General features: G+C 33.1%; 2 protein-coding genes across 2 annotated transcripts; one reads left to right on the top strand and one right to left on the bottom strand.

The window, feature by feature from the left end:
- Positions 1 to 1573: 1573 nt before the first annotated feature.
- On the bottom strand, positions 1574 to 2713 carry LOC108756747 (pancreas transcription factor 1 subunit alpha-like). The gene is made up of 3 exons (XM_018500771.1): positions 2341 to 2713; positions 2067 to 2271; positions 1574 to 1852 (listed from the first exon to the last, which is right to left on the bottom strand). Exons 1-3 carry the CDS (start codon positions 2640 to 2642, stop codon positions 1574 to 1576), a joined length of 786 nt encoding a protein of 261 aa, XP_018356273.1. The 5' UTR covers positions 2643 to 2713.
- Positions 2714 to 9632: 6919 nt separating this feature from the next.
- LOC108756653 lies at positions 9633 to 11768 on the top strand. Its single transcript, XM_018500642.1, has 5 exons — positions 9633 to 9722; positions 9936 to 10053; positions 10135 to 10381; positions 10460 to 10582; positions 11627 to 11768. The coding sequence occupies exons 1-5, from the start codon at positions 9633 to 9635 to the stop codon at positions 11766 to 11768; spliced, it is 720 nt and encodes a 239-aa protein (XP_018356144.1).
- Positions 11769 to 12824: the final 1056 nt, after the last annotated feature.

Genomic DNA, 12824 nt, shown 5'->3' on the forward strand with positions numbered 1-12824 from the left:
TAATTTTCTTTGACGGAAATAGTTGAAAAATTAAATTACAGCTTTGTTAAAAGTACAGAGAGTTGATGATACATAATATAATATAATATATTAGCCTTATAAATAAACATAAAATATGTCTTAAAAAACTGCCATACGTACATACACATGCAAACATACATACAATGAACTTTCTTTGTTACTATCGCGCTTAGTCTTTGGATTTTTAGCTGTTTCATTTTTTATCTTATATTAAAATACGTAAAAAGTACACAAAACACGCATGTTCGCTATTGCATTTGTGATACAAGTAAAAAATCTTAATTAAATTGATGCTTAATTCAAATTGAAGATACATTAGAAATTTTAAAGTATAAACTTTAAAAAGTATTTGAAAAAATTGTCAGCACATTACATATATGTATATTAAAGTTGTAATTAAATAACTTATTGCCATATCAAAATCATTTTTCTAATAATAATAAAAACAATTATTAGCAAAAATTTTATAAGGACATAATTAAGCTTTATTAGATATATACTTATTTAGATTAAATTGTGAGTATTAAGAATGCCTTCGGTACCAGTTGTGTAGTTCAGTCTTATAATTTTTTACAATTACTATAAATATCTTGTTACGCTTTAGAAATATATTGAAATATTGTCTGTGCGTTTTGTAATTAAATATCTCAGGATCATACGATAAAGACTAACAATTATTCATCCTTTTTACAAATTAATGTTAATAATACGTATCGCAGTTTAAACACATTAAGCTTTAATGACTGATTTAAATATTTTAGAAATAGAATACAACAATGATCTTCCACTTATTAGAGCTTGAGAAAATTTATTTAAAAGTCAAAATTATTTAAATATTAAAATTTTTATTTAAATATTAAATTAATAAAAAGAAAAAGCTTATAAGAGTCGATACAGATTTTTCGTGTGTAAAAAATCTAATATTTATTAATAAAAATTTAAACGTTCGGTCACATTATTTTGGTCCATCTTCAGTAATTGATGCGATATAAACTGTACGCTATTAAAATAAGTTGTTTGGTAAATTTACGAATAATAAAGATGTGTCTAAATTAAAAATTTCGAAACATTATAATATTTGTTTGAATACAAAGTTTGAATAACAAACAAATACTATGATGTTTCAAGATTTTTTATTTGGACACATCGTAAATTTACCAAGTGACTTATTTTAAAAGTAAATATTGTGTCACTTGACTGAAGATAACCAAAATAATATAATCGACCCGTCTAGATTTTTATTAATAAATATTATATTTTTCACACACGAAAAACCTGTGTCGGCTCTAATAGGCTTTTTTTATTAATTTAATTGTATAACTCATTCGAGTCTTTACACTCTTTGTATTTTAAATATTAAATATTAAAATTAGTCAAAGAATTCAAAATATAGTCAACTTAATTTTTTTAAAAGGAAATAATTTATAATTAGAGGCTATCGTTGCACCGCAGGATTGATTGAAAATCAGTTGAAGTGAATGCATTTTTAGAGAAATGGTGTCAGAACATTGAAAGGGTACACATGATACTTGCGTTTTCGCGGAATCCCTGTCTATCTCTTGCTGTCGTGTCTCTGTAGAAGATCGCATAAGGCGGCTATGTAGCTCTGTGCCATCTGCAGGGTCTCGAACTTGCTCAGTTTATGATCGGTCCCGAGGCTTGGTACAACCTCACGTAGCTTGTCGAAGGCGTCGTTCAGGCCGTTCATGCGACGTCGTTCACGTGCGTTCGCAGCGAGACGTCGACGTTTTAGCACTGTCGGCGATGGTGGCACATCGCGAGATCTCCGTCTACCCTTTCGCGGACTTACTGGTGGCGTCGTCGGCATCCTCTGGAAAACAAATTTGCAGCTTGATTGAAAAATCACGCACTCGATGCACGCTTTCAATTATTATTATCATCAATTGTCAATAATTAGGATAAATAAATATTATTGGAATTTAATTACTAGCTCTATTCACTCCAAATATCTAATAGCCATTCCGTTAAATTGCAATTTGAATGAACTTTTAACGAGAATTCATAAAGAAAGTAACATAGATTACCTGCGTCGATATGATGGGCTCCCAACAATTGGCGCGAGGTTCGACGATGGTGAGAATCGGCTTGCTGTTCTCCAGGGGTTGATATCTCGGTTCCTGAGGAGGCGTCTCGTAGCAATACGACGGTGACTGATAGTCCATTGAACTTTCCTCGTATAATGTCGATCGCGGCGACGCGGTCTGATCCATCGAGTGCGACGGCTCGTATCTGTAAATTCGCGAGAATGACGAACCTTGAAATAATCGTTTCGGCGAAATTCTTAGCGCGTGCGTTTACCTTTGCGGAGTGACAGGAGTTAAAACATCATAAGGTCCTCGATCGTATCCTTCTGGAGTTTTCGTGTATTCCGATACCATGTCCTTGGCGTAATCCAGCGTCTCGACGTCTCTTCGCGGCGTGAGCTCGCTCTCGTGTGTACAATTGTCTCGATACACGATTCTTGTAGACTCATAGTTTGGAGAATTATACGGCGACGGGTACAGGGGATCGTAGCTCCTCACAGAATTCGGATAAGTGGGTGTTAACATGTCGGATTGCGTGTTCTGGTAGTTGCAGTGATGGTTCGATAGCAGAGCCATGATTGGAAAAATTACTTGGTCGACTTGGCACAACGAGAATATATCTCTATGCGTAGCATACACAGTGCCTCATCAGATTCGTCCCGTAAGGCGAGGTGTAGCGAGAGTGATCTTCTTCTTACAAGTCCGAGATTTTTGTATGAGCGAAATTTTCACGACATTGCTACAGTATTCATGAAATTCTCTTGACGTCACGTTGAAGAAAGGGTTGAAGCACAAAATTCGTCAGGATTGATTCATATTTCATTGGGTTTGTCAACGTAGCCAAGTGATGGCTTTTAGGTAGTTTAAACGTAATCTTACAGCTCTAATACTTATTACACATCGTATTGATTGAACGATTTCATGAACATCTAACAAAATATATCCGGTATAATATTAAGAGCTGGACTTCTTGTGCGTGAAAAAATACTCCATGTACTATTCGACACATCACCTATGCGAAATCGATCCGATTGAATCGCACAAACTGTATCTTCGCTGATAGTGTCTCAGTTCACTACGTTCCTTGTGTCGAACATCTTCCACACGTAGGCCGTGAGAAAGGAACATCGAAGCCGAACTGTCAGGCGTTCGATCGGATCAACGGGAGGACGCTAAGGTGGACACCACAGCCTCGATCCTCGCGGTGTAAAGGCTCGAGTTTGAGTGCGCTTGGCGCGTGCCAGAGTTCCCCGTCAGCAGATCAACATATGGTTCCCACCTTGTTTTCTACCTATCCCTATGGGCGATATGTACACCTGGCAGCGGCTCATTCGGGTTCCTTCTGTACCTACCCCTCTTCTCTTCAGGTTCTTCGACATCCGTTCCGCAGGCACGCCCGCGCCGCGAGTCCGTCCTACCTCCGCGACCTGCCGAGAAGCGACCTCCGGCCTGAAAGAAAGATGCTCGCGGGTGTTCTTTGGAAAGAGTTCATTGTTCTGTTATTATAAGCGGATGTGCGGCAAAACGTAAAGAAGAAATTGAAAAATTGGAAATGTCATTCCTATATATATATTCTTGAAAAATGAAAAATGAAATAAAAAAAATGGATAAATTGACTCCTTCAGACTCCTTGCGTACATTGTAATATAGGTTTATCAAATTTGATGACACTATTCGTTAAAATTATTTCATTCTATCAACATCATCTGAGATCTCTGATAGAAATAGATCTCAGTGGTCTAAAGGTTAAGAACGTTCGCACGGAATGCAAGAGATCCGACTTCCGACCAATAATAATATTCCTCGCAATAAATAAATTTATTTACAGATAATCAAATTATTCTTATTCAAGAATTAAAAAAAAAATGAAAATTGCCAAAGGAGAAAGGCTACGAATCGAAGCTAGTTATTAATTGTCAATAATCTATTTTTAATATCCGATCGACATAAACATTTAATATACAGACGTCTCAAACCTTCATCAGGTCATCTTCAGTGTAATACGTAAAAATTAAACAATTAAATTTATTTATAGATTTCTATATAATTATATTAAGATCTCTCTAATGTCTATTGAGCGTCAAAAATTTAACTGTGATATTATTTCGGTAGTTTAGCTGCGTTTTAAGTCCGGAAAAATTTCGGCGCGTAGTTCAATTGACTACAATATGGTATATATGTATGTACATATAATATAGTATATATCAATTTACTTTAAATTAATTAAGCATTAAAAAGATGTCAGGTTAGACCGTTATAATCAGGATTTCTTATTTCCTATTTGATGAATTTCTGATAGAAATAGTTTGATAGAAATTTGTCTGTGCTCGATTTGCTGAATACTACTACGAACTCGTTAGGAGACACGGCAATATTTCGGCGCTAAGGCAAGCTTAAAAACTTACGCGGATAATGAGTCCATTACAATATCACGGTGATATTTCCGAATTTTGCGGCGCTGATCGGACGATGAACTGATCACGATGGCAGTGCGGAAATTAATTTTCAATTTCCGATTTCCCGTCTTTCTTCCTGCTTGGCGTTTGAATCGTCACGACGATCGACAGCGGAACAACAGATGCTTTCACAATACAAGCCACTACACGTGTAATAACTGTATGCACCATGTTATATCGTCGCATTTCTGTATAGGTAACATCAAAAGAACAATGAAGACGTAACACGGAAGGGAAAGGAAACCGAGCATTAATAACGATCCTCGCGGTTTTCTGTCGTCTATAATCTAAAAATGAAATAAAGGCACAAGTTTAAAATGAGCAATGTAAAATTCGATTGTGGGATGATAGTTTCATTCTAAATGTCTTATTTAGATTAAATTACTCGATGTTACATAAATTTATTTTGATAAATATATTAGGATTTTTTATTACTTTCAAAAATACATTGAAACAATTGTATAAGATAATAATTCTGTACGCACACGATTAATTTTACAGAAATTAAACATGGTTAGAAAATAGTGATTAACTTTTTCAAAAATAGAGATTAATTAGTATAAATACTACTTTTTCTATCAAACTTTATATTATTATATCAAGTAGATTCAAATAGAACGTTGAATGAAAAATAAAATGAGAGAATTTGTCGATATAATCGAGCAACTGTTAAACTTTAAAAATGTGTTATCAAGCTGTATGACTAATTATGAGATACAGTACAAATATATATGACTAATTGTAAGATATAGTAGCGTCCATAAATCTTTAACGTTAATGTTTTTTTCGCATTTCACGAAAAGTTAAATATCTCTCTGTGAAAAAAATAGCAGAGAAGTTTCCGACTATGTATTTTTAAGTGCAAAGATAAAGCTTTAAATTTGCGTTTGAATTTTTTCTACGATATTTGGTTTCTAAATTACATTAAATTAAAAATTATTATTTTTTGCAATATTGTGGTTTTATTTTAAAGTAGTGCGGTTTGATGAAATATCATTGAACAATAATACGATGATTCTCACAAAGATATCGAATTTTGTATAAAATTTTATTGTGTGAGAACTTATTTAAAAATCAATCGATTTTGAAAAAATTCATACTCAAGCATATTATAACTAACATTTTCCTTTTTCGTCTTTTTTCAATTAGCCTTTTAATTTCGGAATTGAAATACATTTTTTAAAAAAATAAATATTTAGACAATAAAATTTCACACGACAAAAAAATTTGATACCTTTGCGAGAAATTATCATACCAATTTTTTTCAAAAAACATTTTAAAGTTTAGAAAGCTTATTTTTAAATACTCTTCTATTAAATTTCCGATAATGTTTCATCAAACCATAGCGTTTCAAAGTAAGACAAAAATACTGCAAAAAAATATCAATTTTTAATTTAAGAACAAAATATCATAGAAAAAAATTAAACGCAGATTTAAAATTTTCTTTTCGCACTTTAAAATGCATGTCAAAAACTTCTTTCAAAATGTTCTTTTTCCATCGAGATATTTAACTTTTTGTGAAATACGACAAAAATATTAGTGCGAAAATTTATGGACGCTACTGTATAAAAAGCAACATAAACGTGAATCTTGCATTTGACAAAAAGTACAGACTATATTTATAAATCATATTGTTTATAATTTCGTACGATATTTTTTTATTAAGAATATTCCATTTAAAATTCAAGTTTAATAATGTGATTGTGTCTATAAATAATATGAATCTTAATCTTTTACGATTTTTTATAACGTACCGTTAAAATGATTCGAGTAATATTCTGTAATATTGATCGACATCGATTTGTGACTGATTCTATTAAGAAATCGTATACATCGACGAGGAATGATACAAATGCAGAAGGAGAAAGGAGGGAAAGTAGTAGAACACAACGGTCGCGTGCTATTACTACGGACCCCTTCACCTTAAGATAATTAGCGATATCCATCTTCTACGGGGTTCTACCCTTCGTACGAACGGAACAGAGTCAGACCTCAGACTCGGCGCGCGTGGCATTCGTCTACGAGCGTATAACGAGAGGTGCCGCAAGGTGTCGGCCAGCCGAGGGCGGGAGATTTCAGGATAAAGACGCGCGTGGCGCCGGAAGGAAGCCCTCGAGGGACTGCATTCGGTGCCTTACCGTAACGTTGAAACGCGTTAACGTTATCAATAGTGCCGGAACTTTAAAAGACCAACTGGACAAGACTGCGACGTGGTATCGATAAAGCTTTACAATTATTGTCAAGCTAATAAAATACTTCTTCTTTTATATTCGTACGGAATGAACAATAATATGATAACGAATCAAATATTTATAATATCTAACGTAAATTATTAAAGTTCTATTTAATATTTAATTTTATATAAGAAAACGTGAGAAATGGTGACTGAAAAATGGTGACTGTTAATTCAAAATTTACGAGATTGTGATGAGATATTGAACAATTTGTGAAAATGGGGTATTCTATTACACTGAAAGTGGCGTGCAGCTGTCTTTCAAATTCCTCATTGCAAATGAAATAAAAGCGGCGGATGAAGGTTAATTCTATCTTTCTCATGAAGTGATGCCGTTGGATAAGAGACTTTTAATAATCTTGTACGAAAGAATCGCGATACAGTTTGTGGGGAAAGTGTAAGGTGTTGGTGACCGAAAGCGGGAGATCTTGTGATAAAGGAGTCGACTAGAAGGAAACCTGAAGCACTCATGAGGAACGACACCTTGCGCAATCGGGTGAGCAAAGTAATTTAATCGATACTGGAGATACGAGTGGACATTTAAACACGTTCGATGTAAACAACAGAGTATTGTTAATATTTAATTCTGGTATAACTCTTTTGCTATGGAAAATTTTAACACAAAATAGGCGGTAAACGATTTAGCAATGATATATATAGTCAACTACAACGATTTCTTACCAGCGCGTGTTGTTTTACAGAAATAATTGAAACGCTGAATTGTTTCACAATGAAGAAAATATTTTATAATTAATTTCTATTTTTCATTCAAACATTAAAACTTGAAACATACGCAATATTTAGGCCAGTATTTATGGTATCGATTTTTATACTTAAGACCTTCTTGAATACAATCTTAAAATGTCATAAACAAATCACAGAGCCGAATTAACATTTTAAGACATTATTTAAGGCGATTTTGAAAAAGACTACTATAAAAACAGACTATTAGCTTTAATTGCTAAGTAGTTGTTGATAAAATAAGTGATTGCCTGTAGACGCCAACAACAATGAAAATGTTAAACTATTTGACTTTAAAGATACGTTAGCAAATATTCTACACATATTTTCTGACTTTGGATTTTGATTGAACGTACCCTCGTCATATAATGATTAACTTTTCGTCAGCTTATTTCACATCCAATTAGAAACTCCGTTCGAGGGGTGGAATGTGTGACGAGTGTATGATAGATCGACTATTGTTGTTTGCAGTTTCGACACTTTGCTCTCGGAAACGAATCCGAGACGTATCCGAGAGCCATATGGCATCGCAAGCGTGTGGCGAAAATCCTTGATGCATCTTTTAATTTTGTTCTAACGCTCAAAATCGTATTGTACATTGTTTGACAGTATATTTTTCAGGGAAATTAATAAAATAATTTATATAATTAAAATATGTGCATACATATCTATATGTGGCATCGAAAGAACGTATGAAAAACTTACGTAGCATATTGATGTAACAAACATTAAGATACATAACTTATTCAATTTAACAGCTTATAAAAATATCTCTAATATCTCTGCAAATATTTCCGATAAACAATTATATAAATCCGAGTTGAAAAGAACTACATTCATGACATGCCATTTGAAATTGCACTGTTTTTTTCCGAAATTCTTTGCATCTTCTGATAAAAATGTGTATTGTAGATGTTGGAATTTAATAATATGTCTTTTTATTTTTGTCATACTCAAGCCTTTTGTTATCAATTCGTGACAAAATAAACAGAAAGTGATGGTAAAATAGAAAGTCTGTGTGCATTGTAAGATGAAGAAGGTAGAGAAGCGTTCTGAAAATTCCAACCTTCGAATGAAATGGCGGCTAATACAAAGAAAATTGCGTTCTGCAATTACGATGTCACTTTGCAACGAACATCAAACCGCAAAATTAGGTGTATACCTTTCAGCAATCATTCGACTATAGCTAATAGGAACAATTGCTTCGAGAGTCGTGTTACACAAAGAATTGTTAATATTGTGAGATATTGCGTACGACTGGACGATGTGGTAAGGATCGAAGAGAGAGATCCGTTAATGCCTTTAATACTCTACTAACATAAGTAAAATGGATTTCTTTGACGGGCACAACTACAGAGTCAACAAAATTCTACTATTGGCAATCGGCCAATGGCCTTACCAATCGTCTAGGACGAGCCACGCAATAGTCATCGTCATAGTAACTATAGTTTGCACGCAAATTTTCGCCAAGGTACGGCGATGACTAATACTTCATCGCATCAACATTTAATTCGAGGAAATAAATTTATAAATTCACGTGTATATTCATATACACGTGATATGATATTATGTTAAAAGTTATTGCACAAGAAATTTTTTTGTATCATTTTGCGGTCCGCCGTTGCACAATCTAACTGAAACAATTTACGGATACAAATATAATACGAATTGCGAGCCGCATATTTTTTTCTTACCGTAAACATGTCAATATAAAGCACTTATTAAAGTTTTATTTATTAAAAATAAAACTTTGTTTTATTTTTTTTATAACAACTATGTGCAATAATAATTGTGTGTATTTGTCAATAAAACTCTGATATTCTTAAGGTGCCTCTATATAATTCGCAAATCGTAAAACGTAGTTCACAAAAATGTTGACGCAGAATGACAATCACCACAGATGAAAACCAACCGCACGCAACAAAAAACAATGCAAATTTTTATTCTGCGTCTGCGTTTGCGAATTACGTTTTGCAATTTGCGAATTATGTAGAAGCACCTTTATGCTACAATATTCTGCCGGTTGACAAAAAATTAAAATAACGAATCGTATCATGGATTCAATTTTTTTTTTACAACTAATAATAATTAACTCGTTCTCCCAAGCTATGTGGTATGTTCTCCTACATTCACGATATGGATACCGTGATCGAGTGTCTTGTTCCATTAATGGTTGATGTATCAGGTATGACGAAAATAATGAATTCCGTACTGTACGTGAATGAGGTATGTATGACCATTTTTTCTATAACGTATCTCACAATCAGTATAATTAATTTACTTATTCTGATGTAATAAAAGCGCGTTTTTCTGCTCGCAACTTGTTTCAATGTAGGTAATGTACGAAGGCAATTTAACGAAGCATATATCATTAAACATTTAACTCCGTTGAAACTCAAACAATTTGATCATTTACTTAAGAATATTTTACATTTATAGATAAGAGCCTTGCTCGATCGAATAAGAGATGATTTTTATTCGTTAAGAAATTCCAATGACATAAAGATGCTTGAAAAATATGCGGATAGTGGCAAAAGATCCTCGACCATTTATGTTTGTGAGTAAATTAATTGTTTAATTAATTTTTAGTTTCTTACATCTTTAGTTGCTTGCGCTTTTAAATAACACTTTTCTTTAGGTGTGATGTATATATCAACAGTAGCATTTTTGTTAATGCCTCTCCAACCGTTAATCCTTCAAGTCACCAACGTCACTCGACCTATGTTGCACAGAGTCGAATATTACGTCGACATGGATAAGTATTATTTTCACATTCTGATTCACGGATATTTCACCGCTATAATTTGCGTTACGTCCATCGTCGCGACCGACGCAATATTTGTCATATTTATGCGACACGCTTGCGGCCTATTTATTATAACTGGGTGAGTAGCAGCGTTTCACGGAAAGAGATTCGACGAGGGGCTCTTTTCTTTCTCAATTTTATATCATTATCCTTAAAGCTCGCGAATAGAACAAGCTATACAGGAGATATACCTGACCGGAGATGTCAATCTCCCAATTACAAAAGATACGGCGTACCGAAATATGGTACAGTGTGTTCACGATCACAGAGCAGCTATAAGGTTTGTAATTGCAATTTAAGCACAGAAATCTCTAAATATTCTGTTTGTCTTGGAATAAAAATAAATTTGGATAGTCTTAGACGAGTACAGGATGTAGTTGTTTAATTTTACGATATTCAGACGTCATTTGCTGTTATTAAAATATATTTGAATCAAGGTTTGTCAATCTCATAGAAATTGTGTACTCCAAACACTTTCTATTCCATGCCGGGCTGAATATGATAGCTATGAGCGTTACAGGCGTTGGGGTATGTGCATCTTGTATTATTATGTTAATTGTAATAGTACAAGTGTTGGAAATTGATCTAGCAATGCATTAATAGATGAACAATTACAATTAATTAGTTTCGTGAATATCTTAAGAATGATTTTAAACAAAGGCTTTTTATTGCACTTATAATGTAATTATTAACTGAATTTGTTATATGTATATATTTCATTAAATATTTAATTCTAGGATTGTCATACATCTCTGTGACATATTTCAAGTATTCTTGGGACTTTTTATTGTTTAAATGTTTGTATTTTGTAATTTAAAGAAATGTGAATTTTGATTTTTAAATGATATTTTACCATATGTGAAATTCTCCTTAAAAAAGTTTATTTTTTCGGAATAAAATAGAATAGATATATTTGGGAGTTCAAAAAATTCATTGTGTAAACCAAATGTACAAAAAAATGTATCTATATAGCTCTAGAATTAAAATATTATTTTATGATTAATTAGCAGCGATTAATATAATCTCATTTAGGCTGTGACAAAATCAAATGATCTATCTGAGCTTTTGAGACTAATAGCGGTGTCGTGTGCGTTACTATTTCATCTATGCTTTGAATGTATTAATGCTCAGAAATTGATAGATTATAGCGGATACCTTCATACTAATTTGTACGTATTTCACGCGTAAACGTTAAGTAAAATTAATTAATATTATTGATAAAAACTGTAAATATATTAATTTAATAAATTCCAGTAAATATATGAATATAAATTTAAAAGCACAGCTTAGCAAAATATGAGCAAGCTCTTATCTGTAATTGCAGAATAAATTTAAACTGGTACAATGCGTCGCCTAGAACGAAAAAACTTGTTCTTTTCATGATGATGAAAACGCAGCCGCCGTGCGTATTAACGGCTGGCGGTATGTTCGTTTTGTGCATGGAAACATTCGCCACGGTAAGATAATTTATTCCGAGCTTGTAGGGAGGGAAAGAATACGTTGACGTAATAATGTTTATGTATTAGGAAAGCACATTATATGCCTTAATTCAGAGCTGTCCAAGGTTGGTGTTTTTCTGCTTGAAATTGAAATGTGTCGGTAAATTCACGTCCATCATCGTTCTTCTATTATTCCTCACTTCATTGCTGTTTTGTCGTAACGCGTGATGCTCGATCTCATGAACGACACTAGGCTGAAATCGTTAAAAGTTACTGACCTGTGTCTTTCACTATTTAAAGGCATTCTGTTACTAATATTATAAGATATTATTCATAATAAATTTAATTATAAAAATGTGAATAACAGAATACTTTTAAACATAGTGAAAGACACAGGTCAAGAACTTTTAACGATTTTAAATTAGTGTCTCCCTAAGCGTCGCACGCTACAACTAAACAATGAAGTAAGGAATAGGAACATAATAGGTATGAATATACCGACATATTTCGATTTCAAGCCAAAAAACACCGACCTGGGCACCTATCATGGAATAAGGTCGGAATGGATTCCGATCGGAATTATTCAATTATTCTCTAGATTTCTATTAAGTTTTCTAGGGAAAACAGAATAATTCTGATTGGAATTCATTCCGACATGTTCCATGATAGGTACTATGAACAGCTCTGCCTTAATTGAAACACATCTCTTAGTTTTAAGATTATAGTTATAATCGTATTTTACATTCAAATATACTATACTTACAATATTGACCGTTTTTCTTGAAGATTATGAAGACTGCTGTCTCATATTTCACTTTTTTGCGCAAGGCGCATTGATAGGCGCAGCTTTCCAAGTTTTAATGAGACATCATATCTAGAAACAGCAACCATCCACCAATTAGATCTAGGACTGATTAACATTGGTTAGAAATTTTGATCTGAAATTGAGAGCAATTCTTAAATAATTACTGAAGTTGTAACAGCAGTTACTAAATGGATGCGAACTATATAAATGATATTGTGGTATTAGATATACATATGTACATATATATATATATATATATATATATATATATATATATA

The sequence above is a fragment of the Trachymyrmex septentrionalis genome, unplaced genomic scaffold (genome assembly GCF_001594115.1).
Source record: "Trachymyrmex septentrionalis isolate Tsep2-gDNA-1 unplaced genomic scaffold, Tsep1.0 scaffold13, whole genome shotgun sequence".
In the NCBI taxonomy this organism is placed as follows: Eukaryota; Metazoa; Arthropoda; class Insecta; order Hymenoptera; family Formicidae; genus Trachymyrmex; species Trachymyrmex septentrionalis.

Bases quoted from the DNA above. Each gene is read 5' to 3' on its own strand.
- LOC108756653 (XM_018500642.1), top strand. From the start codon at position 9,633: ATGGATACCGTGATCGAGTGTCTTGTTCCATTAATGGTTGATGTATCA. The intron at 10,382-10,459 runs GTGAGTAGCAGC...TTATCCTTAAAG, and splicing joins GGCCTATTTATTATAACTGG to CTCGCGAATAGAACAAGCTA. The intron at 10,583-11,626 runs GTTTGTAATTGC...CTGTAATTGCAG, and splicing joins GATCACAGAGCAGCTATAAG to AATAAATTTAAACTGGTACA.
- LOC108756747 (XM_018500771.1), bottom strand. From the start codon at position 2,642: ATGGCTCTGCTATCGAACCATCACTGCAACTACCAGAACACGCAATCC. The intron at 2,272-2,340 runs GTAAACGCACGC...GCGAATTTACAG, and splicing joins ACTCCTGTCACTCCGCAAAG to ATACGAGCCGTCGCACTCGA. The intron at 1,853-2,066 runs GTAATCTATGTT...TTTGTTTTCCAG, and splicing joins AGCCCATCATATCGACGCAG to AGGATGCCGACGACGCCACC.